Source organism: Notechis scutatus, chromosome 4, assembly GCF_049901735.1.
Source record: "Notechis scutatus isolate UNSWTSFEM ecotype Mainland chromosome 4, rNotScu1.2, whole genome shotgun sequence".
Taxonomy (NCBI): domain Eukaryota; kingdom Metazoa; phylum Chordata; class Lepidosauria; order Squamata; family Elapidae; genus Notechis; species Notechis scutatus.
The window spans coordinates 147345270-147371282 of NC_142012.1; the positions used below are offsets into that span (position 1 = coordinate 147345270).

General features: G+C 39.6%; 1 protein-coding gene across 5 annotated transcripts; it reads right to left on the reverse strand.

Annotated features, from left to right (window-relative positions):
• Positions 1–968: 968 nt before the first annotated feature.
• Positions 969–21836, reverse strand: SPTSSB (serine palmitoyltransferase small subunit B). Of its 5 annotated transcripts, none has more exons than XM_087965258.1 (3): positions 21673–21836; positions 19043–19095; positions 969–2705 (listed from the first exon to the last, which is right to left on the reverse strand). In XM_087965258.1, exon 3 carries the CDS (start codon positions 2680–2682, stop codon positions 2440–2442), a length of 243 nt encoding a protein of 80 aa, XP_087821384.1. In that variant the 5' UTR covers positions 2683–2705; positions 19043–19095; positions 21673–21836; the 3' UTR covers positions 969–2439. The 5 variants fall into 5 exon arrangements, with proteins under 5 accessions (XP_087821384.1, XP_087821385.1, XP_087821387.1 ...); XM_087965259.1 differs by lacking the exons at positions 19043–19095; positions 21673–21836 and adding exons at positions 6388–6461; positions 16836–17521; XM_087965261.1 differs by lacking the exons at positions 19043–19095; positions 21673–21836 and adding an exon at positions 18498–18565.
• Between the last annotated feature and the right edge of the window lie 4177 nt (positions 21837–26013).

Here is a 26013-nt window from a genome sequence, read left to right on the forward strand (position 1 = left end):
TAGCCATATTGTCAACTCATAAAACATTTCCTGACACATATATATTAGAAGCTTCAAGACTGCCACAGTTGGTGCCTGGGAATTTGGGAGGGGGAAATTCTTAGTGAGATTAGACTCAACATTTTTCTCAAAAGTCAAGGACATGTCATCCTGCACCTGAATGGGAGTGGGCAAGGGTTTGTCTTCAGATAAAATGATGTTTGATTGGGCCATGTGATGGACAGATGGGTTCAGGGGATGGGTCTTTGATTTTCACATGGGGAAGGGAAAACCCGGAAGTTTCAGATTTGGGTTTTTCCAGATGTCCCAACATGACTTCTTTAATAAATTCTTACTTGGATGGACTTTGTTTCTGAGTGCTGAATGAAAATGGGGAGTTTCTTTGGAACGCTGACATCAGGTTTGGTTCACAAGTAGGGATACACTTAACTTACAATTCAGGCGAAGACTGAAATATTCCATTTTAATTCCAGATCACACCAATATGGCCATCCTGGAAGTCATCTAGTGGTTGAACATGTGCAACTGATGTTCTTCTTCATTCCGAAGAACAGAATATTCTGCAATTATCCAGAATGTTGCCTCAAAACAATAACTTTTGCACATAACTATTTAAAAGGCAGTTTTCTTTCAAGAATAATTCCCAACATGACTAATAGAAGATCAATATTAAAAATAATTCCACATTACTGATGCAAAACAAGTAACTCTCTGTAAATGTATAACTAGACAATGTATTAAAATCCATAAAAAGTCATTCAGCCATTCTCAATGGTACAATAACAATCATGCAAATATCAAAACAGATTCTTATCTTTCAAAAATTAACTTCATGAAATCCCTGAAAACACTAATAAAATAAAAATACTAACAAAACCATGTATCCTCCCAGGAATATTACTGTGATCCTATCTGGGAGGTGCATGAAGAAAGCTCGACTGCAGATAACAATGCAATACACAAATACATTTAAAGATAATTTCAACTTTTATGGTTTTTGCATACACATTCAGATCTTTTCAGTCCAGTTTGCTGGGAGAATTACAGCACTTGCTTTTCAAAATTCACAAACTAATGCCATCGGCACAAGGGACAAATATTTCATTGTACGTAATTGTGCAGATATTGGATGCATTCAGCCACTTTTACCGCAAGCTTTGTGAGCTGCAACAATACACTGATAATGCAATCTTGCTCTTTGGCATTTATATTCCATCTATACAAAGTACAACGCTGGCATTTTTCAAGAAGAAAATGTAATCCCTTTGAATAAAGATGATTTTTCTGCTTTCTAAAAAGAAGCAGTACTGTAGTGCTGAATCTTCCACATACATGCTTTCGAGCCCTTCCAATTATTAGAGTACTACTTTTACACAAATTTGTGTGCACGTGCATTTCTCTCAGCTGAACATTAACAGAATAAAAAGCAATTCTCGGCTGGTATTAAGCAAAATTCCAGTTTGCAAAAACATCCAAATAAATATTAGGTGAAAGTCTAAGATTACTTCTTGCAGAAAGCCAAGGCATCTTAAAATGGAAAATATTACTATTTCAGGTATTATTCTTTTTCTTGTATCCTTATATTTTCTTGCCTCTGTAGAACTAAAAGAAAATTAAGATACTGGAATTCAATGTATTGCTAATATAACAATTGATGAGCCAGAAAAGCCATTATGAGAGAGACGGACACATTAATTTTTCGGCCCAGTGTCAAAACCAATTTTTTTGTGAGAATTGGCCAAAATGCATGCATCAAAAGACAATAGGAGAATATGCTTTACTGAAGAGAAAAGGTGTATCCAAATTTATCTGCAGCTTGTTATATGCTTTTTAAAAAATTACTTTTGTCCTTTAAATACAATGAGGCCATCTATAAAACTAAGTTCCCTGTTAAGTTACTACTTCAGATAAAAATTTGTTATGTTGACATAGGGAACATAGGGGAGGCAGGCACCATCATAAAATTAAACATTATTGAATCTTTTGAAAGCCTTAACGATCTTTCCTTTTATTTCATTGTATTAAAATGTTCGCAGCTGTGTGTCCTAATTAAAACATCAACAAAACCCAAATCGTCAGCTTACATAATGTGAACCCAGACAAATGAAAAGTAAAATGCAAGTCGATTGTTTCTTCCAATGGGGAGTGGTGTTCAAAGAACAAATGCTTGCGTTCAATTGCAAATCTGCCACGCATGAACTCAGTTCATGAAACTAATTCCAGAGGCTGACTCATGGTTGGACTGAAGTTGTGCAAGCATGCATTCCTGTGAGGACCAGCCTGATGGCATGGCTTTTTATTCAAGAGGAAGCGGTGATGGTGGAGAGAGAGATGTGCATTTGAATCAACAGGCTCACAATCACACCCAAAAGAAATCTAGGCAGAGCTGAGTATAATAGTGTGGAGGAAGAGCACTTCCAGAGAAGGCAAAGCCTTGAGTCAGTGTTGGAGGGTCAGTGTGTTCTCAGTTTGGTTTCCAAAGACTTGGGAGAAAAAATCAAAAGCCAAGCGGACATGGATGGGGATGAAAACGTAGGCAGTGTACACCACCATAGCAACAATAGTAATTATTATAGTATCAAACATAGATCGTTCCCAAGGCTCCAGGACGTAACTGCAGGTAACCAGGAGATACTGAAAATGCAGCCAGTAAATGTAATCCTTAATTTTCTTCAGATCCATTGTTGGCTCAAATGTCAGGAAACCTAAGAGAAAACAGACAATGTAGAGTTACAGTGAAAAAAGAAAAGTTATTATATGGTTATCAGTGTTTTTAAAAAAGAAATATCCTTCACCTGATGTATTGCTAACATATCAGAGCTGCCTTAAATGAACAAGTCCACCATAAGTACATCAAGCCAGGAAGTGGATAGAAATCTCTGTCTTGAATTCTCAACCATGTGGTACAGCTGCTCTTTTCGACTGTGGGAATGGCTGTGCCATAAAAGAGCAAGTCCTGGACCATCACTGATTTTTGAAACCCCTATAATCTTTTCCCTCCCACAATATTTGGTGAATGAATCACTGGAAGCATTCAGAGATACTGAGCCTGAGCCTCTCCTTCCCTCAGTGCTTGCAGGGTGCAAATTTCTGCTACAATTTAGGCCAGAGGAAACATCACTGATGTAAGGTGTAAAGAGTTGCTTCCCTTTAGGACAAGCCACTGCAGGAAACTATACAGAATAACAGAGTTGGAAGGGACCTTGGAGGTCTTCTAGTCTAAACCCCTTCTCAAGTAGGAAGCCCTATAATATTTCAGACAAATGGTTGTCTGTATTCTCTTCTTAAAAACCTCCAGTGCTGGAGCACACACAATTTCTGAAGGCAAGTCATTCCACTGATTAATTGTTCTAACTGTCAACTAATTTATCCTTAGATCCAGATTGGTTCTCTCCTTGATTAGTTTCCATCCATTGCTTCTTGACCTGCCTTCAGTTGCTTTGGGGAATAGGTTGATCCCTTTTCTTTGTGGCAGCTCCTTAGATCAGGGGTGTCAAACTCGCAGCCCATGGGCTAGATGCGTCACAAATGGGCCCTGCCCTTGCCTGGTTTAGTGAAGGGGAAAGAAGTCCCGATACATCACGTGATGCCGCCGTGACGCCTTTGACACTCTTGCCTTAGATATTTGAGCAATGCTATCATGTCACCCATAGTCTTTATTTTCATTAAACTAGACATAACCAACCTGCAACTGTTCTTCATATGTTTTAGCCTTCAGTCTACTGATCATCTTTGTTGCTGTTATCTGCACTCTTTCTAGAGTCTCAACATCATGGTGACCAAAACTGGATGCAGTATTCCAAATGTGGTCTTGCCAAGGCATTATAAAGTGGTACTAACATTTCACATGATCTTAATTCTATCCCTCTGTTAATACATTTCATTCAGTAGTCACTGAATGATACTGTTAATAGTGAACAGTATTCACTATTCCATTCAATATTCACTTTCATCTCAACTATTTCTGAATCAATCTTACTTCTATTATACACGTAAACTGGCAGGTTGGAAGAAAGAAGGCTGGGTTAGTTTTCCATGGGAATTCCATGGACCCAAATTAAATATGGGTTCCCAGTTTAGTATTTTTTACCAGAAGATGTGAATTATTTGACCTCTTGCATCAGACACATAACTGAATAATGGAGTCACTCTTCTATACAGTGGCACCGCCACAATGGAATATTGTTAGGTGCAAGGAACCATACAAGGAGCTGATCAGGGGAGTATGTTTATTGTTCCTTGATTGTAGACAAGAATCTTGCCAGACTAAAGTAATCACTATACAACTAGGATACTAGATAAGCAGATTTTAGGAGGATTTTCTTCAGCCTCTTCCTTCCCATCAGTGACTCAAGGCTAGCCAGCCTTTTCACTCATCCCCTGAACTGAGCTCCAGATTACCACAAATGCTGAAGATCCACCTGATATTTATGTTATGTATAATATTTGTTATCGAGCAAAAACACTTGTAGTTATTCAATTATTTTAAACTATTGCAAAACTGAAAGGGCATTACAATCTCCCACCCCGTTTCACTACCCCACTTCTAACATTCCTCAAAAATATTTTTCTTGGAGCAACACATAAGAGAAAACCTGAAAAACAGCTTCACCTTCTTCCATTAAGACTGGTTTTTCTAGCTAATCTGATACTTAGCACATCTAAGATTGGTTCAGTCTGTAGAGATAAAGTCAGAGGACTTATTCCCAATGAGAAAATAACTGTTACTTACATAAAAGCAATAGCTTAAATGTAGAAAACCTACTTTGTTTATAGATGTTCTCAATTTTAGTATCCCCAGCTATATCTTTGAAATATTCCTGCTAATCAGTTTGAACCAAACTGTTACATGGACCAACAATCTGGCTGTATTTATGCATTTTCTATTTATACTTTTTCAATATTAAGAGTATCCAAAGAGCAGACTGTTAAAGACTTTGTTAGAACTGAATAATCAATTAGGGTCCAAAATGAATGTCAAATTTAGATAACCTTTGGTAAAAATGTAGATGTAACTCAAAGAAATGATTCTTATACTCTGAAGCAGCATGTGTGTTTAAAATCCAAACCAAGATTAATTGTTTTTTATAGATCGAACATTGTAATAGTAAAGCTACCACCTAATTAACATTATCTTAAGCTGCTCCCTACGTACATTGTCTGGTTGTAATGTCAGTACAACCAGACAATGTACATAGACAGAATTATGTCCAACATAATTCTTTCTGAAATAGATATTATTGAATTTTTATACTGCAGACAGTTCTTTTTCCATACTGTGTGTTTACTTGCTTAATACTCTTCCAGTCAATATTCTGAGTGGTTCTTTTAGAATTATTCATTAATCCATTTGCAGAGCAAACAGTTGGATCACTCCAACTTACCTCAGATCTTGTTAGACGCAGCCTGGCAGGTCAGAGACCTTTGCTTTTATGTTTTTCCAGCTGCTTATTTCCATGCCTTCTATGTAACAAGTGGGTAAATCAATATTTCACAACCCCACTAATGCCTTGGAGCAAGTAGAAAAGCAGGTCCTGAACATTGCTACCCCAGAGGCCAAAATGGTTTAATTTACAACAATTTTGTATTGAGTGTTACTCATATGTAACAGAAAGCAGGCACCACGTTAGATGCATTTTCACATATTTAATGCCTGTCTGCCTGCATCCATCTATCCATAAATTTACCTGATATCCACTGATTGTACATTCTATCCCAATGACCTATAAATCAATAAAGTTCAATAAACAACTTCCATCCTAGTAGTTGATGAAAGCATTTTAAACTGAATGAAAGCACAGCAACCTTGAACAATGTATCATGATGAAAGTTTAAGTTAAAGAGACTTTTTTACAAGCTGAAGTTTGTTCAGTCTGTCCTTTGCAAAAGAATACACATGGTTATGCCTCTTTGTACACTGACTTTACTAGAAAAGATAGCCAGACAAAGAAATACAAATACAAACAATGTGCCTATACAATTCTTGTTTCACGGTTGCATTGTTTGGTAATGGAGCACTTGGTCAGTGTATGTTGTTTTTCAATATACTCATGTTTCTAATTTGCAGTTATTTTCTCTGCTGATAAGGATATATAGGAAAATGACTGCTGTTGTTTTCTTTTTCTCTTGTGAATTTTATTCCTTTGAAGATTAATTTTTTTTATTATGGTGAGGCAGTTGTCTATGGGTCTGTGTGGGAGTGCAATAGTTTGTTCCTTATCTTTCTACACCTGAAAGAAAATGAATCCTGCATTCAAATTTTATTTATTTATTTGTCAAACATGAACAAGGTAGCAGGTAAAGTATGAACATAAACATGAACAAAGGAAGTAAAGATAAATGGGGACAATAAGACAGGGAGAGAAGGCATGCTGCTTATACACGTACCCTTTATGGACTTCTTAGGAATGGGGTGAGGTCCATGGTAGACAATTTGAGGTTGAAGCTATGAGGGTTTGAGGCTGTAACAACAAAGTCAGATAGAGAACATTCCAGACATTGACCACTCTGTTGCTGAAGTCGTATTTTCTGCAATTGAGTTTGAAGCGGTTTACCTTGAGTTTGTATCGATTATTTGCCCGTGTATTATTGTGGTTGAAGCTGAAGAAGTCATTGATAGGTAAGACATTGTTGCAGACCATTTTGTGTACTATGCTTAGCTTGGACCACAGGCGGCATAGTTCCAGATTATCCAAGCCCAAAATTTCAAGCCTGGTGGCGTAAGGGATTCTATTGCGAGTAGCCGAGTGGAGTACTCTTCTCATGAAATACCTCTGAACCTGCTCAACTGTATTAATATCCAATATACAGTGATAATTCCAGGAGGGCGAGCTGTTTCATTGGTTTGGCAAAGGTTTTATATGCCCTAGTTAGCAATACAATGTTACTGCACAAGAAACTTTGCAGGATTAGATTAACAACTCTTAATGCCTTTTTGGCAATGCTGTTACAGTGAGCTCTGGGGCTTAGATCATTTGAGATGAATACTCCTAAAATCTTGACTGAGTGGGGTTGTCTACAAGATCGTTTCCGCCTACTTGTATTTGGTATTCTGATTTTTATTGCCAATGTGTAGGACAGAGTATCTATTCGTTGAGATTTGTAGTTGCCAGTTGCATGACCATTCTGACACATAGTCAAGGTCACTTTGTAGGGCAACAGCATTGTCAGTGGTGTTAAATAATTTTATGTCATAAGCAAAGAGGATGCAGCTGCTTTTAATATGACCACTAGGTCGTTGATGTAAAGCAGAAAGAATGTGGGTCCTAAAACGCTGCCTTGGGGGACACCACTATTAACTGGTGCCGGATTTGATACGGCCCTCCCTATTTTGACTATTTGTTGCTTGTTTGACAGGAATGCGGCTATCCACTTGTGCAGGGATCTGGAAATGCCATAAGAACTTAGTTTCAACAGTAGTTTGTCATGCACAACTGAATAAAAGGCTTTACAAAAGTCTATGTAAATTGTGTCTATTGCTTTACGCTGGTCAAGATTATGTTCAAATGTTTTTGCAGTGTAGGAGTTGCAGATTACAGGACAATTTTTTTTTTAAACCAAACTGCTTGTTAGAAAGCAGATTGTTTCTTTTTAAGTGGAGGGTGATGGGTTGATTTATAATTGATTCCATGACTTTACAGGTGATGCAACACAGTGAGATTGGTCTGTAATTTTCTACTAGACAAGGTCTCCCTTTATAAAGATAGGTATGATCGTGGCTAATGACCGTAAGTCAGGCAAGGAGCTGGTTCTAAAAGATACCTCATAGATTGTGCAGAGAGGTTCAGCTACGACAGTGGCAAGCTTTTTCAAGAAGTAGGCACATAATCCATCAGAGCCAATAGATAGAGATGGCTTTAGGTGAGTGCCGTTTCAACATTATCTACTATAAAATCAATATGTAGTGAATCGCTGGTACATTGGTATGGTACGACTAGGAAATGGGGGGCAGCAGCCATTGCTGTCAACAAAGACTGAACTGAAGAACATACTGAAGAGGTTGGTCGAAACAGCTTCATCATTACAATCTTCCTCACTTGGCCCTTTTAGGGGTGGGATAGTTTTTGAGTCTTTAAGTCTGATGTGTACAAAATTATAGAAGGCTCAGGTGGATTTCGAGTTTAACAGCTCTTCCTCCTGTTTGCAATAGTGATTGGTACATTCTGCCGTTATCTGGCTGCATAAGGCTTTGTAGCAGTTTTTAAAGTTGGCTACAAAGCCAGTTTTGTTTTCTCGCCAAAGAGATATCTCTATATCTATATATATCATGCTGAGATTACCAAAATTGGGATTCAAATTTCCATTGTAAGTAGTGATTGTAAGTTGAGTTGTGTGTTTGTTAAGAAAATCACATGGTCATTAAGCAAATCCAGCTTCCCCAAAGGATTCTTTTTGGAGGAAAACAGCAAAAAAAGAGAGATGGGCAGTTTAGAAATAAGAAATATCAATCCATCCATCCATCATAAAGATCACAAATCATCACCAGGTGACTGCAGAATGCTGCAATCAGTCATAAATTCAAGTCAGTTGCCAAGAGACCAAATTATAGCCACATGATCGCTGGGATGATGCAATGGTTGTAAGTGCGAATAACAGGTTGCAAGTCACTTTTAGCTAGATGATCATAACTTTGAACCACCTTTAAGTGAATGTCCATAGTTAAAGACAACTCGTGAAGGCAAAACAAATCCTTTGCCAGTTCCAGACAAACAATGCAATACAAACTGACTGCACATTGTTGTCACTGCATATGCCTTCAATTATTCAGTGTTTCCCCCTACATTCTGCTTCAGTGCTTTCTATTTTTGTTCTGTGTATGTGTTAGTTCTGTTCCTGTTACTTGTGGACACCACCTTAGATAAGGGTCAACTTGTTTGCTGGCATGGCATGTCTTTTATTATTGTTGTTTGATGAGGAATGGGCCTTTTCCGTATATAAGGACTGTCTACTTTTTGTTGACAGGGCTCACTATCCCTATTACCCCTTGGTGGTCACTCTTCAGTACATAACGGGAGCACACTGTTAGGCAGGTGCTTGCTTTTATTGGTGCTCATGTTTCCAAGCAAATACAACTCAGGTAAACAAAGTCACTAATCTAAAGGAGGATTAGAGAGAGGAAGTAAACATATGTTAGACTTTAACTAGAAATAATTAATTGTATGGATTACTGTGCTAAACAGTAATGAAAGTTAAGCAGTAACCAAAGTTAACCAGTGATGGAGGATAACTAAAAGTGTGTATAAATGCAAGACTAGACTCCAATAAAGATCATCATGATTCAGTTGTTCATGATCAAACAACTCGACTGCCTCCTCATTACAACAAGTGGCACCCAAACAGGGACCCTTTTACTTCGTCCGGCAAGGATTTGGTGTACCTTCAACCCTTTGTGGTTTCTTCAACCTTTTGGTTTCTGTAAGTATGGGGTCTTCGCTTTCTGAGAAACAAAGAAAGCATGTAGATGAATTAGGCTATTTGTTGAAGAAAAATAATATCGAGATACCACAGAGAAATCTCTTAAGGCTGGTCCAGGAGATTGCAGCTCAGTGCTTATGGTACCCAGAAAAGGGGTCTTTAAAATTAACTGATTGGGAACGTATAGGGAAAACATTGCATACTGAACCTCGAGCAAAAATAGAAGTTTTGCAGGTGTGGCATTTATGTAGGCATGCAATTGAAAAATTTGGTCACAATGAACTTTCTCTTTTAACACCTCCACCTTCACGTTATACTAATGCTGTCATTTGTCCCCCTTCTTCACCTGAATATATGTCTTCAATTCCCTCAGCTCCTGCAGATACAGGGCAAAAGCCTCCTGACTCTATTGTTCAGTCTTCTTTTCAGAAAATGGTAGAGACTTGTAAAAGGGATGCCTCTGTCTCAGGAACAGAACTTGCAGAATTACTGTTTGTTTGTCCAGTACAATATCGTCCTGGTCAGGGGCCACAGCTTGGACTGCAAGTAGCAGAATGGGAGGGTCTGCCTTATCAGATCTTAAGAGAGTTAAAAAAGGCAGTTACAGTCTATATCCCATAGTGGTAATTTTACAAGAGGACTTGTAGAAGGAATAAAAAATGGTTATACAATGATCCCTGAAGATTGGAAGCAAATATTTCGCATGATTTTAACATCCATGCAATATGTGGTTTGGGAGAGTGAATATATGAGACATGCTCAAGCTACTGCTTTAGGAGGGGGAGGAGCATATACAGTTGAGCAGCTATTTGGTTCTGGACCATTTGGTACAATTCCTACTCAAGTTGTTCTTCCTCCAGCTATGTTAACTATTGTTTCTGAATGTGCCTTTCATGCTTTTCTTAAGGTACCCAAGCTGGAGAACCTAGAGCAAATTTTTCAAACATTCGACAAAATGCCAATGAGCCTTATGCTGACTTTGTTGAGCGTCTGTCTAAAGCAATTAGACAGCAGTTTGATAATCAGGAAGCTGCTGGTGAACTTCTTCGCCAGTTAGCTATTGAAAATGCTAATGCAGATTGTAAAAGAGCTTTACAGCCATTAAAGGCTACTGCTCATTACACTCTGGCAAATATGCCGCGAGTCTGCCAGGATATTGGACCACAAACTTATAAAATGCATATGTTAGCAGCTGCTATTCAGAAAGGACAGCGACCAATTGGTAACTGTTTTAAGTGTAAGAAGCCTGACCACTTTCAGAAGGACTGTCGTTCTACACCTTCTATGCCTCAGAATCGTCCTTCTAAGAAGTGCCCTATTTGCAAAAAGGGATTTCATTGGGCCAATCAATGTCGGTTTCGGTCGGGAAACTTGCCAATGGGTGTGGCACCCACCCAGAATCCAAAGCGTGCCTTTCCCAATCACTCTGACTCCTCCAGCAGCCTCTCTCACTCCTCCCCCAGCCGGTAGCACTAAGATCAATTTAATCACTCAAGAGGAAATTGAGTTTAAATTTCCCATGGAAGTTAAAATAGTTCCATCTCAATTTAAAGGTCCTCTTCCTTCTGGATTAGTTGGCTTAATTTTGCCTCATTCTTCTGCACACAAAAAGGGCTGTTTTGTTGTGCCTGAGGCAATAGATTCAGATTACACTGGTATCCTCATGATTCAGATTTGGGTGAATCTTCCTCAAGTTCTTCCTTGTAATTCTTCTGTTGCTCAATTGCTTCTTCTTCCATATGAAAATCCATCTCCTGGTATAGGTAATCGTGGGGATGCAGGATTTGGATCAATTTCTTTATCTGTAGGCTTACTTCATCAGCTGAACTCCTCTCATCCTTTGTTAACACTCTTCCTTAATAAACAACCATTTCAAGGGTTATTGGATACTGGAGCCAATGTTACTGTCATCTCCTCTTTACAGTGGCCAGTACAGTGGCCAAAAACGACAGTTTCTTCATTGTGGGGAATAGGAGGTTCTACAGCTGCTTGGCAGAGTGTTCAATAAATTAATGTTACAACATCTGCTGGTAAGTCCTTTTTCTTACAACCATGCATTCTAGATATTCATACTAATATTTGGGGCCGTGATATCCTTTCTCTTCTTAATGCCCATTTGATTCTTGATGATGGCTCTTCCTTTTAAATGGCTCTGTTCTACGCCGGTTTGGGTGGAATCATGGCCATTATCAAGGGAAAAACTCGCTGCTTTACAACAATTGGTACAAGAACAATTGGCTGCTGGTCATATAGAACCTTCTACTACATCTTACAGGACAGGATCTCATTAGCATAGCTTTCACTCATACAAAAGTTGAACATGAGCATTTGGTGATGATTTCAGAATCATATCAGATAGCCTTTTCTCAATATGTGGGAAACTTGTTGTATTCTTTACCCAAGGATCCTAGAATAGTGGTTACTACTACTTTAAATCCGGCCTTTTCTTCCATTTTTGTGCGAAATCCTATTTCTAAAGCTCTTACAGTCTTTACTGATGGATTACCTACAAGGGGTGTGGTTGTCTGGCAGATTCAACAACAATGGTACTCTAAATTTACTGCCACACAGACTTCAGCTCAACGTGCTGAGATGGCTGCTGTCATTTTGGCTTTACGATTGTTCAATGACCAACCTATTACCCTGTTTCTCCAACAATACGGCCTCCCCCAATAGGAAGTCCCAGCATGATTTATAGGCATGAAATGAAATTAAGCCCCTCCCCCACAAATTAAGGCCTATATTAAACCATGCGAAATGGTGGGGAATGGTGGGGGGGGGGCTTGCCATTAGGAAGTACTTTTGTTGCACACCCGGATATGGTGCTGCCTGCGTTGACCCCGATACGAAGTGCCCCACCAACGCTGAGGTCAACATCGAAGCCGTCGCCACCTGCCTGCCCAAAGATGCAAAGGGGGGGGAATTAAGTCACCCCCGAAAAGACGGCCTAGCCATTTTTTCGGGGCTCAAAAGAAAATAAGACCCGGCCTTATTATATGAGAAACACGGTAACTTGATCGTTGATACTCAATATGTGTATTTAGCTATGCAATCTCTTCCCTTTTCTTATTGTGCTCTCTCTTTGGATAAGAATTTGTTATCCTTGTTTTTATCTTTAAAGAATAGTTTGGAAACTCGCTTGTATTCTTTGTATGTAGAACACATTCAAAGTCATACTCCCTTTACTAATGCTTTGACTGAAGGAAATCGGAAGGCAGATGAATCCTTAAGGGATGTTGCGTCTTTGTTTGCTGATCCTGTTGCCAGTCATTCTTATTTTCATCAAAATGCGAAATCGCTTGCAAAGCAATTTAAAATTTCATTATCTCAAGCCCGGGATATTGTCCGTGCTTGTCCAGCTTGTCAGCAACTGGCAGTTCCCTTTCCAGTGGGTGTCAACCCACGAGGAACCCAAGCTAATCAAATTTGGCAAATGGATGTAACTCAATTTTCAACCTTTAAGCCATACTGTTATCTTCATATGTCTATTGACACTCATTCACACTTCCTTTGGGTTACTGCTTCAAAACATGAACGTACTTCAGATGTTATTTCTCATTGCCTATCTTCTTTTGCTGTAATGGGTTGGCCTTCTCAGTTTAAAACTGACAATGGCCCCGCTTATATTAGTAAGGAATTTCAAACCTTTTGTCAGAAATGGAATATTACTTTAGTGCACGGAATTCCTTATAACTCTCAGGGTCAAGCTATAGTTGAGTAAGCTCATCGTACTTTTAAGGCATTGCTTCAGAAACAATTACAAACTGAGTCTGGCCCTTACCATCTGCAAAAGATTCAAAATCTCATTGCTGTAGCGTTATATACTTGGAACTATATAACCTTTTTAGATTCTCTTGCAGACTCACCTGTTAATTTGCATTTTTGAACTACTGAATCTTTAGCAAGGCCTTTGGTAAAGTATCGCCAAGCTCCAGATCCAACCTGGAAAGGCCCTACACCGCTGATCACCTGGGGTCATGGTTACGCCACCGTGGAAGATCCTTCTACTGGATAAGCAGTGTGGGTTCCAGCGCGCTGTGTTCGTCCATATCATGGCATGGCATCAGGGCCTTCACAACCCGATTCTGGATTTCAATCTTCATCTGAACATGGAAGTCCATCTTCCAAGGTCAACGCGCCTGCAACCCATCACTTGGGGCCAGGTTAAATCTACTACATATCAAGCTCAACAACTGCAACAGGCCTCATTACCTCAGACTCCTGAAAATCTTGTTGCTGCTGTTTTTGCTATTATTACTGCTAACTCTGTTACCATTTTACTTTGTATTTTCTTGTTTATGGTTAATGATGTTTCTGCTCAAAATTACACTTCTGTGGTTCATCTTACCCTAATTTGTGGGTTCGTCATGCCCAATACATGTTTATGACCCATGGCACAAATATTACTTTATACTATGAGCCCCCAATGGCATTTGGTCAAATTTCTTTTACCCCTAACTTGATCATGTCTTCTACATTTATTGTCTCACAACTACAATCTATTTTACACTCCTGGCTATTTTCTACACCCCCTATGCAATTGAATTCTGTCCGTTGGTGTTACTTGAAAGTTAGTCAATTTACAAGGGGTCTGTGTTTCTGTTGTCACGCTAAATACACTTGGCTTCATAATTGGTCTGATTATGATGCTGCTCAGCACATATTAAAAAACTAGGGAATTATAGTTATTGTTCTAACTACTATTGGTTGTCAGGTACCTTTAATTCTTCTTTGCATGGAATTAATATAGCTCCTGATATGTATCCTGACAATTTTCCTATTTTTAATGCCTCTGATCAATCTAATACAGGATCGATATGCGCTGGTTGGCAGCTTAAGGATCCTAATATGTGGTTCTTTTTTGATAAATATGCTACTAATGTTCATCCTCAGAATTATCAATGTGTAACTATAGGTTATTTTACTCTACCTGTTCAAATAGGTACGCTCCCATCAACTCAACAGTGGCGTTCCTCTCTGGGGCCTACATGTAATGATGAAGTCATTATTGACACACAATTGTCTTTTGGTTCTACATTTGGCCGTGCATTGGCAGGGGCCGTTACAGGAGTCCTTACTCTAGGCTCTTATCCTGGCACGTTAGTTGGATGCTGTGGATGTGCTGTACATTTTCATTCTTTGAATAAAACTATTGAGGATGAGCTTGCCAATTTACAATCATACATTCAAAATAATATCCATGCTCATTACTCACCTTTTGAGTGGCTAACCAATTGGCTCCCTGATTGGTCTTGGCTCAGACAGTTTTTCTTTTATGCTATAATTATTATTATTGTACTAATTGCAACCTGTTGTTTTATTCAATGTATTCCAAATTTACTTGCATTGTTTCGTCCTGCTTCCCCCTCTCTTAATCTTCTCCAATTGCGATACATTTATAAATCTTTGAATCCTCCATTTAAAATAAAAAACGAGGATATGTAATTGCAGGAATGTTCCAATCTCGGATGGCAAACCTCAGATAAAGAATGTTTCCAAGCAAATACAACTCAGGTAAACAAAGTCACTAATCTAAAGGAGGATTAGAGAGAGGAAGTAAACATATGTTAGACTTTAACTAGAAATAATTAATTGTATGGATTACTGTGCTAAACAGTAATGAAAGTTAAGCAGTAACCAAAGTTAACCAGTGATGGAGGATAACTAAAAATGTGTATAAATGCAAGACTAGATTCCAGTAAAGATCATCATGATTCAGTTGTTCATGATCAAACAACTCGACTGCCTCATCATTACAACAGTTGTGCTAGGATGGCTGTTCATGTTTCAAATTGCTCATGAAATAAACCTCTGAATCTTAAAAGTAAGAATTATTATTTGTGTTACTGTTTCTTTTCTGGCATTTTGCCATGACAGAAGTTATGATGGATAGCACTAGCACTTAGACTTATATACCGCTTCACAGTGCTTTACAGCCCTCTCTAAGCGGTTTACAGAGTCAGCATATTGCCTCCAACAATCTGCCTCCTCATTTTACCCACTTTGGAAGGATGGAAGGCTGAGTCAACCTTGAGCCTAGTTAGATTTGAACTGCCAAATTGCAGGCAACCAGCAGGCAGACGTAGCGTACTGCACTCTAACTACTGTGCCACCATGGCTTATGTATCATGGATACCCCAAAAACTATTACACAGTTTGGATGTCTATGCCCCACCCCAACTGTCATGTAACTGCATTTTGAGCATTGGCAACCAGTCCCCATTTAAGGTTGTTTGCAGCACCCCATGGTGACATGACCATGATTTACAATGTTTTTTTTCCTTCTGGAAATTAGCGTTTACTTCTGGTTTCCAGACAAAAACCACTCCACAGCAAACAATGATTTGCTTAATAACCATGGTGTTTACTTAATGACTGCTGCATTTGCTTTATGACTTGCTGCATCCCACTGTGTTTGCTTTGTGACTACTGCATTTGCTTAATGACTGTTGTAAAAATGTCATAAAATTGGGTCCAGTCACATGATGACCCACTTTATGACTGTCATAATTTATGACTGTAGCTTTGGGGCTCAATTATGGTCATAAGTCAAGGATTACCTGTACTTTTTTTTGTTTTCTTGCACATTTTCCATTGCTTTTTTTTTTCCTTCATATTTTCTTTTATTGTTGTTTCCTAAGCTTTCAATATTATTATTAAAAAAAACAAACCCAAAATTATTCAAATGAGAAAATTCTTGCATCGAACCCATTTTTCTTTATCTCTAAGTGTCTCCTTTTCTAATTTGGAGCCAAAAAGTACATGGCATAGGTCTGTTTTGAGAACTTTTTAGATGAACAAAAGAGCATTGAAGACAACTAAGCTGAAATTGCCTTCACCTTGTTTCTAAAAAGCCTCAATTTAGTCCTACAACTGGTAGAATAAATCACAAGTATAGATACCTACCTGAAAAAGTTTCTGTAGGAATATTGGATCCTGCCTCTGTAGAACTGACCTGCCTTCCAGGCTTTTTCTTGGCAGGATAAGTACCTCTACACTATTTTAATTAGAACTCTTTGGCTTCTAAGAATTAGAAATTACCAATTCCCTATTTCAAGCTACCTATCAGTCCTAAAAAGGTTACCCTATCAATGCCAACCAAATAGTCAGTAAGCAGCCAACAGATTTTTTGAGTTCCACAAGGCACTTTATCTGGCTGGATGCAAAAATGGAGGTTGGAAAGAGGAAAAGAAAAACAAAAGCTGGCTTATTATTACCAGGTAGAATTGGGCCTTCCTTTTAAAAAAATAAAGTCTACAAACGATTTGATGTGACTTGGAAGAATTTGTATTCTGTGAAATTGTGCAGGCAACTTTATGCCCAAGTATGCATCAGCAAGATTTAGGTACCAAGAGGCACCCAGAGGATCGGAGCCAAACATAAAAAATGTAAAAGAGGTCCTGCATAAAAGAGGCACTCACCTTAGTGTTTCCAAAGGGAAATAGATGATGCTGGAAACTCCTTTGCTAGCCGGGCTGACTACTAAGAGTTCAGCAGTTTGAGAACTTAGCACGGTTTCTCCACTCACCTATAGCTCCACCCTGCTGTAGTCAACTCCCTTTCTGTGGCCAGCCCAGTTCCAGAGATTTGGTCATTGATAGGGACAAAAAACCCCAAATGGCTCTGCTGCTTCCTTTTTACAGGACGGGATCAAGAGCAAATACAAGTCTGGCCACCACCTCCTGCTTTAGAATTCAAGCCTGCTGCACAGAAGCGCTGCTCAGGTGCGCTGCTGCTGCTTAAACCCAGCCCGGGAAGTGCCGCAGTGCCAAGGAATATTTTAAAGGAGGTGAACCGCAGGCAGCGGGGTGGCGGTGGGAAGGAGGATTATTTCTCCCCCTTTTCTATTTCGCGATTTCTTCCTTTTTCTCAGACCGTTAGGATATTTTAACGGAAATGGCTGTTCCATTTGGGAGGCTGAGGAAAAGATCTCCCCGCCGTCAGTCCGCCCTTAAACCTTCCAAACGATGTGGATAAACAGCTCTCCCGCCACCGTCTGAAAGTAGCTCACGCCTTTAAAGCCGGGCTCGACTTTAAGTTGCGGGGGAAAGAGATCCAAGGATGGAGGTCTCTTTCCCAAAATGGCTTTTATACGCGTCTCTGAGCTTGGCCGGCGTTTTGGTCGTCCCTGTTCTTTCTTAAGCCGAGCGAGGCGTATAAAGAGGAGAGCGCAGCGGCATCGTTCCGCAGGAACCTGCAGCTATGTTGTCATTCTTTGCCGGGCAGGCGAAGGAGAGAGAGAACAAAATAAAAGGAAAGGAAAAAAGAAGGCAAGAAACAAGCCACACTAGTCTGCAGCCTGAAGGAAGGAAGCTTTCTCCCTTCTCAGGAATCGCCGGGGAACCTGGTTAGCTTTCGATGCATTTTTTAATAAGAGAGAGAGAGAGAGAGACGGGGACGAAGGAAGGTTGGAAGCAAAGCCGAGACAACGCGCGCAGAAGTCGGATGGAGAAAACGCTGATACTGGGGAGGCGCTGCGTGCGGCAGAAGGGGCGGGAGAGCCAGCCTTTCCTTTCCCCGCCAAGGATGCCACTCGCGGCCTCAAATCGCTGACTTACCGCCCAGGTTTCCGCCCCGCGCGGACACACGAAATTTTCGCCCTCCCCCCCTCGGCCCCAGGGGACTCCCGTTCGCGCTTTTTGAAGGAACGAATGAATGGAATTAACTGGGAAACGTTGTAACGCGTGGACCGCCGCTTGGCTTCTCCCCTTCCCCCCGCCCCGAGTCAGATCCGCAGTGGGGGTGGACTTGAGCAAGTTGTGCAAGGAGACGAGGGCGAACTCTCGCCCAGCTCTTGAAAATAGATAGACAGACAGACAGATAAAAAAAATCCGCGAGGAATAAAAGAGCGTCAGTGGAAGTTTCCTCTTCGCGCCCAAAACTAATAATATACATCTTGAGGAAACTACGTGAGATTCGAGGAACCGCCGCGGGCGACTTGCAGGAGGGGACAAAGGTCAACCCGCGGTCGGGCTTCTCCTTGGGTGCAAAACACCGACACCTCTTATAAATATTTCCATTTCTCACTGTCCTGTCTGAGCTGAAGAAGCTTCTTGGAGGGGAAGCGAAACATCTTCAACTACCTTCTAAAAAAGCACCTTTGGGACAGACATCTCTTCTAAGAACTGTGGAAAGGGAACTTCACGTAGACAGTAGTGTCACTCAAACTGGAAAAGCCCAAGGGGAACATCAGGCCAGCCATAAAACAAACCTACATAGGAAAAGGAATCAAATAAAAGGTATTAAAGAATCCCTATAGACAAAAGCCTATGTAATTAAGAAACCTAGACAAATAAGAAAAGGAAACCCTTACAAACACAGGACATACCAAATAAGCAAAACAAATAGACAAAAGACACAAAAAAATATAAATTACAAAAGAGACAGACAGGAGATTGCCACAAAACAAATATGAAAAAAAAACATTATAAAGCTAAAAGAGATTAGGAAAAACCGATAATACAATCTAACCACCCCGCAGAGTTTGCCTTCCACACCCCGCGGAGTTTGCCTTCCGGCGGGAATAAAGACAAACTCAAACAGGATTTGAAACATTAAGGACAAATACAAACATTCACACAAAATCAACTCACAAAGGGAGAAAGGGGTATAAAAACCAGGGACTTACTATAAGAAACCAGCTAGTCCAGGAACGCAGACTTCTCGCTGTCCACCGCCTTCCTGAAAAATAAAAAGATCCAGCTTTCAGGCAGTTGTCCGTATCCTTGCGCCATAGCTGTCCCAGCGGGAAAATCGAATCCTCGGAGGAAAGGCATTTTGACACCTTTCTACAGAACAATTAAAAATGGCTTGGATCGTGGGTTGCTGGCCCATCGATGCTGTGTTGGAAATCTGGTTTCCTTTATTTACTGACTTACTTATCAAAGGTGTTGATGTTATAGGGCTTCTTCCTGGTTTTGAAGCAATTTACACTCACAATTATAAAAGCAGGTTGAAAGCAGGCTGGAACAAAATATTGCACCTCTTTATAAATTTGTTCTCTTCACTTAGACCCAGATTGAAATAGATGGTGAGTCTGTCCACTGTTCCCCAAGTTTTGACTCTTCCCACCTGAATTTTGTCTAGCCTGAGAAAATATAAACTGCTAGCTGTTTCATGGTCATTAAATGGTACATGAGTGAATTCAGCATTCCCAAGTTTAAAACAAACTTCCCTGCAATATATAAGTTTTAGCTGGCACACTTGCATTTGAACATTTAATTTGTATATTATATTTATATCCTACCTTTTGTCAAAGAGAGCAAAGACATCTTGAATCCATTTCCAAATCAATCCAACAACAATCCTGTCAAAAAGAGAATACAGCAGAACTTCTGGTCATGACCATAATTTGTTCCATAACTGGCAATTTCTTTCTCTTCTAATGTTTTGTCTTCAGGAATTTCTGGATCAGGGGTCATGTTTAATCACCACCCAAGTATGTGTTTGTGACCAGATTCAAAAATTTTGTGAATTTTTGGGTTGGAACCCGATTTGGTCATGGTCAGAAGCGTTTGTGACCAGAGGTTCTACTGTATTTGTATCTCATGGATGAAATGTTGTGTCCTTGGTACTCTCTGAGCTTGGTGGTTTTCTTGCAGACATTTCCTTACCAAACCAGGTAACATCAGCACTAGAAGGGAGTAGGATTTGCTCTTGTTTTTATATACTAGTGACTTGCCCTGTCAGTGCTAGTGGGAATGGTCTTGGTGGTTCCATGATTAGGCTGTTGTTTATTGCTAGGTTACTAATGTGGACAAACAAGGTAACAATAAACAACAATTTACTCAAGGAATCACCAAGAACATTACCACCAACACTAATGGGGCAAGCCAGTATATATAAAAATAAGAGCAAACCCCACATCCTTCTAGTACTGATGATGCTACCTCATTTGTTGATGACCCAAGCTCTGTAAAGGACCTTGGAATACTCACCTCTAATGATCTAAGTGCTAGAGCCCACTGCAACTACATAGCCAAAAAGGCATTAAGAGTTGTTAACCTAATCCTACGTAGCTTTTTCTCTGGTAATATCACACTACTAACCAGAGCATACAAAACATTTGCTAGACCAATACTCGAATACAGTTCATCAGTCTGGAACCCACATTACATATCTGATATTAGCACAATTGAGAAAGTCCAGAAATATTTTACAAGAAGAGTTCTCCACTCCTCTACTCGTTGTAGAATACCTTATGCCACCAGACTTGAAATTCTAGAACTAGAAAACCTTGAATTACGCCGTCTTCAGTCTGATTTAAGCATGGTATATAAAATCATACATTCCAATGTCCTACCTGTCAATGAATACTTCAGCTTCAACCATAACAACACAAGAGCACACAATAGATACAAACTCAAAGTTAACCGCACCAAACTTGATTGCAGGAAATACGACTTCAACAATAGAGTGGTCAATGTCTGGAATACTCTACCCGACTCTGTAGTTTCTTCCCCAAACCCCAAAAACTTTAACCTTAGACTGTCTACTATTGACCTCACCCCTTTCCTAAGAGGTCTTGTAGGGGGCGTGCATAAGCGCACCAATGTGCCTACCGTCCCTGTCCTATTGTTTCTCTTATTCTTCTTTTATTTTTCTTATATGTACCCATTTCATGTATTCACAACTATGTATACACTTATACTTATTATCTTGTAAACAATTGGCAAATCAAATAAATAAATAAATAAAATAAATAAATAAAATAAATAAATAAATTTGGTACTGAAATGTCTGCAAGAAAACTACAAGCTCAGAGAGCACCAAGGACCCCACAACAATCCTCTAAGGCAGTTTGGACTAAAAGAGTGTCACTGGCCCAAAGTCAGCCACTGAAGGAGCACTTGAGGCCAGAACTTCCTGATTCTACACCCAGCAGTATAACAACACACACTGGCTCTCTCTTAACTTCCATCCTTGCTGCATTTCAAACAACAGAAGAGGGAGGAAAGTCCTCAGTTTGCCGACATGTACTGATTGGAAGTGCAAGAGAAGTATTCCCAGGTCCCTATGGATAGCAGCCAATTTCCTTAATTTGTTTATATGCTTGCACTGGATCATTTAAGTACAATCTCCTTTTCTTCCTCCAAACCAACAAGTACAAACTAAACAAATAAATTTGAACCCACGTTCTGAAAAATAGATTTATCCAGCAAATTGCAGACTACTTATTAATTTCATGCTTATGTGCAAATTTAAGCAATAGATGTTTTGCTGTTTTAGAAGAGATACAAGACATCAGGTGATTTGTACCTGTATGGTCTGCTACTGCCCAGCTCCTTTATGGTAGATGGTACCAGGTCCAAGGCCCAGCTCTTTTTCTTTTGGTCCTTTTTCCTTAGTTCTTATTTGAATTGCATTACCTTTCAGAGAACTCTTCACTGCAATGTAGCAAATACTGTACTGTTGCACCTCTTGACAGGCTGCTGGTATTACAATTTTTTTTTGTCATAGGTTATTGTGAAATGTCATCCAATTGTGTAATACATCCAAAAGTCAATTGACAGAAATAGTACCTGTACAGTATTTCTATACTCCTAAAAAGGGGTTGAGTCTACTTCTCATCCAATCCTAGAACCACATGTACAGTTGCACTTATACACAGGTCTCCTAGCCTTTTCCTATCCGGCTACAATTCTTGAGAGATTCAAAATTTCAAGTCAGTAAGAAAGTCAGAATATAAACCTACACTCTCATCTCAATAAAACATAGGGCTGCTCTGTATGTTGAAATTTTAATAGGTCCTTACAAGTGGAAGATATGAATGCAATGCCTGGGGTTACTTGACCCTTTGATTTGAAGAAATGTGATACAAGGCTTCTCAGTGTTAGAATGAGTACTATTACAAAAGTAATAGTGCTAATATCCTTTTCTGATGACCATGAACTTTTTGGAAGAAGGTGACAATGCCTTGCTAGTGACTGTGTGGTCACATCAATGAAGTTTTCTGGGCAACAAACAGAGGTTATTTGTCTTTGCCTGTTTCCAAGAAGTATTTTTTCAGCTTCCCAGTCTAGTCCACAATTCAAGGATTTCTCGTTTATTTCCCTTATCAAGTATAATTATTGTGTCCAGAGAAGGTTGGCTAAATGTTGTCACTAATTATGGAAGAGCCTGAAAAAACTTTCAGGTTAGGCTAATGATAGGCTAATCATTGTGTTCAATTACAGTGGGAAAAATCATAGTTGTTTTTTTAATTCTACGGGATGAAACATAATACCCCAAATTTCACTCGCTTTCAGTAAGCAATTGAAGAACAGATGTTCAGATACAGATAATCAGAGTTGGAAAGGACCTTGTAGGTCATCTAGTCCAACCCCCCGCCCAAGCGGGAGAACCTACACCATTTCTGACAAATGGCAGTCCAATCTCTTCTTGAAAGTCTCAACTGATGGCGCTCCCACAACTTCCGAGGGCAAGCTTGATTGTTCTCACTGTCAGAAAGTTTCTCCTTGTTTCCAGGTTAAATCTCTCCTTGTTCAGTTTCCATCCATTATTCCTTGTCTGGCCTACAGGAGCTTTAGAAAATAGCTTGACCCCTTCCTCCCTGTGGCAGCCCCTCAAATATTGGAAGACTGCTATCATGTCTTCCCTGGTCCTTCTCTTTACTAGACTAGCCAAGCCCAGTTCCTGCAACTGTTCGTTGTATGTTTTAGCCTCCAATCTCCTAATTATCCTGGTTGCTCTTCTCTGTACTTTTTCTAGAGCCTCAACATCTTTTTTAGAATGTGGTGACCAAACTGGATGCAGTACTCTAGGTGTGGTCTTACTAAGGCTTTATAGAGTGGTATTAGTACTTCCCTTGATCTTGACTGTATCCCTCTGTTAATACAACTTAGGATTGCATTAGCTTTTTTGGTGGCGGCTGCACACTGCTGGCTCATATTTAGCTGGTTGTCCACTAACACTCCAAGATCCCTCTCACAGTTACTGCTATTGAGCCTGGTTTCACCCAGTCTATATGTGTACTTTTGGTTTTTCTTGCCTAAATGTAGGACTTTACTTTTCTCCATATTGAATTTCATTTTATTAGATATGGCCCAGTGTTCTAGTCTGTCAAGATCCATCTGGATCTTGAGCCTATCTTCTTGGATGTTAGCTATTCCTGCCAGCTTAGTATCATCTGCAAAATTGGTAAGTTCCCCTTCTATTCCCTCATCTAAGTCGTTAATGAAGATATTGAAGAGTACTGGGCCTAAGACGGAACCTTGTGGCACCCCACTGCTTACTTCCCTCCATGTAGACTTAGACCCATTAAGGACTACTCGTTGAATACAGTTTGCCAGCCAGTTGCGAATCCATCTAATGGTGGTGCTATCTAGGTTCAAACAAATAAATATGCTCCTGGAGAGAAAATAGGTATACATGCACATATATGCTAATTTATTAATTATATGCATATCTACATTTCCAAATTTGTTAATTCTTTCTTTGTAGAAAATAATTCTAGGATAAACATTCTTTTATTTCCTTCTTTTTATACGAAGCTGCTAATTTTAGTTTCCAAGAAATTATTTTAGAACCTATGAGAAATTAATCAGAAATTGGAATTTGTTATGCTTATTTGAAAATATATAAAATAGGTCAATAAAGAAAGCAATTATCTTTGCCTTTTGGTATATTTCCTAAATTCGATATTGCTTATTGTGCCCTATATAATTCTATATGCTTATTGTATCCTATGACTATTATTAAGTGATGTATCTTATGATTCTGACTCTTGACAAATGAATCTTTTCTTTTATGTACACTGAGAGCATATGCACCAAGACAAATTCCTTGGGTGTCCAATCACAATTAGCCAATAAAGAATTCTATTCTATTCTATTCTATTCTATTCTATTCTATTCTATTCTATTCTATTCTATTCTATTCTATTCTATTCTATTCTATTCTATATTCTTGTACAATACTCAGATGTAAGTACTATTAGTTATAGGATATATGAATAGATTATATTAGCCTGCCCTTGAATAAAAATCTACAAATGCAACACTGCAAAAACTCTGTCTTTTCCATCCAGTATGGCTCAATGGCAGGGGTAGGATTCTCCAGGTTTAACAACTGGTTTGGTGATCGTGTGCTTTGTGGGTGCCCGCGCCCGACACAGCTGAGAAGCGGCAATCTGCTGTGCTGCACTAATCAGCTGAGATGATATAGGTAGGTAAAGTGCAGGGCGGGGGCCACATGATAGTCGCAGTAAACTGGTTCGCTGCCAGCTGATTTTAGGAGCAAGGGTTCAGTCGAACTGATCCAAATTGGTAGAATCCCATCCCTGTTTGATGGTAATAATAACAAAATACGCATAGGAGGTGCTCCAGGCAAGCTACATTCTGGGAACAATAGAAAGGTTTCAAATACCTGTCTAAAGTTTTTTCATCACCTGCATCTTATTTTTATATTATTGGATCATAAAGCATTCCTTTCTCTCAATGGTTTTTTCTTTTGTCTGAAGTGACTATTTTAAATATATTTTACTGTATGTAGACAGAACAAAATAAAATTATGATTTTTTAAGTTACAGCTTTTTAGATATAGTTTAATATAGTTTAAGCTAGAAGTGCACAGAATGAGGCCAAGTGGAGATATGAATAAAAGAGTATTCTTTTGTTTTCATTTTGAGGGTCTTGAAAATGATTAAGAAGCAAAAATGATTTCAACATACAAATGGCAGCCCTCCATTATTATCTCATTATAATTGAGTCATGGACAAGGAAATAACTATAATAAATTCAGCACATGTCCCAAGTGGATTTCAACTTGGGAAAATGAATGAATGAATTCTTTATTGGCCAAGTGTGATTAGACACACAAGGAATTTGTCTTGGTGCATATGCTCTCAGTGTACACAAAAAGAAAAGATACGTTCAGGGGTGAGATTCTACCCATTCGTACCGGTTCTATACAACCGGTTGTTATGATTCTGTGCAGTTCAGAGAACCGGCAAATCGTGCCCTTGGCTGGCCCCACCCCTCTCTGCCCTCCCCTCCTCTCCCCTCCCGGTCAGTCCTTATTGCGCATGTGCAACATTGCACGCATGCTCAACATCACTGGCTGCGTTCTTCCCTGCCCAGTCACTCCTTAAAGTATTTCTTTCCCCCCTCCCGACGATCAGCTGTTCCTATGATCAGCTATGCCAGGATTCCCCTCGCTATCTTACTTCACCCCCGTGCTCCATTTTTTGCCTTCCAGGGCCCCAGGGAAGCTTCCTGGGAGCAAAAATGCTCCCCCAGAAGGCTTCCCTGAGGCCCAGAAGGCCCCAAAATGGAGTGTGGGGGGTGCTGTGCACCCCCTCCAGCGTCCATTTTTTTTCTTCCTGAGCCCCAGGGAAGCCTTCTGGGAGCAAAAGTGCCCCCCATGAGGCTTCCCTGAGGCCCAGAAGGCCCAAAAAATAGGGTGTGCTGCAAAAAAGCCATGCCCACCCAGTCACATGTCCATACCCCTAGTCATGCCCATAGAACCGGTTGTTAAAAAATTTGAATCCCATCCCTGGATACGTTCATCAAGAATCATAAGGTACAACACTTAATATAGTCATAGGGTACAAGTAGGCAATCACATCATCCTAAGAAACAGTCAATATAAACCATAAGG

What these genes read in the sequence shown, in the direction of transcription:
- SPTSSB (XM_087965258.1), bottom strand. Translation starts at nt 2,682, where the DNA reads ATGGATCTGAAGAAAATTAAGGATTACATTTACTGGCTGCATTTTCAG.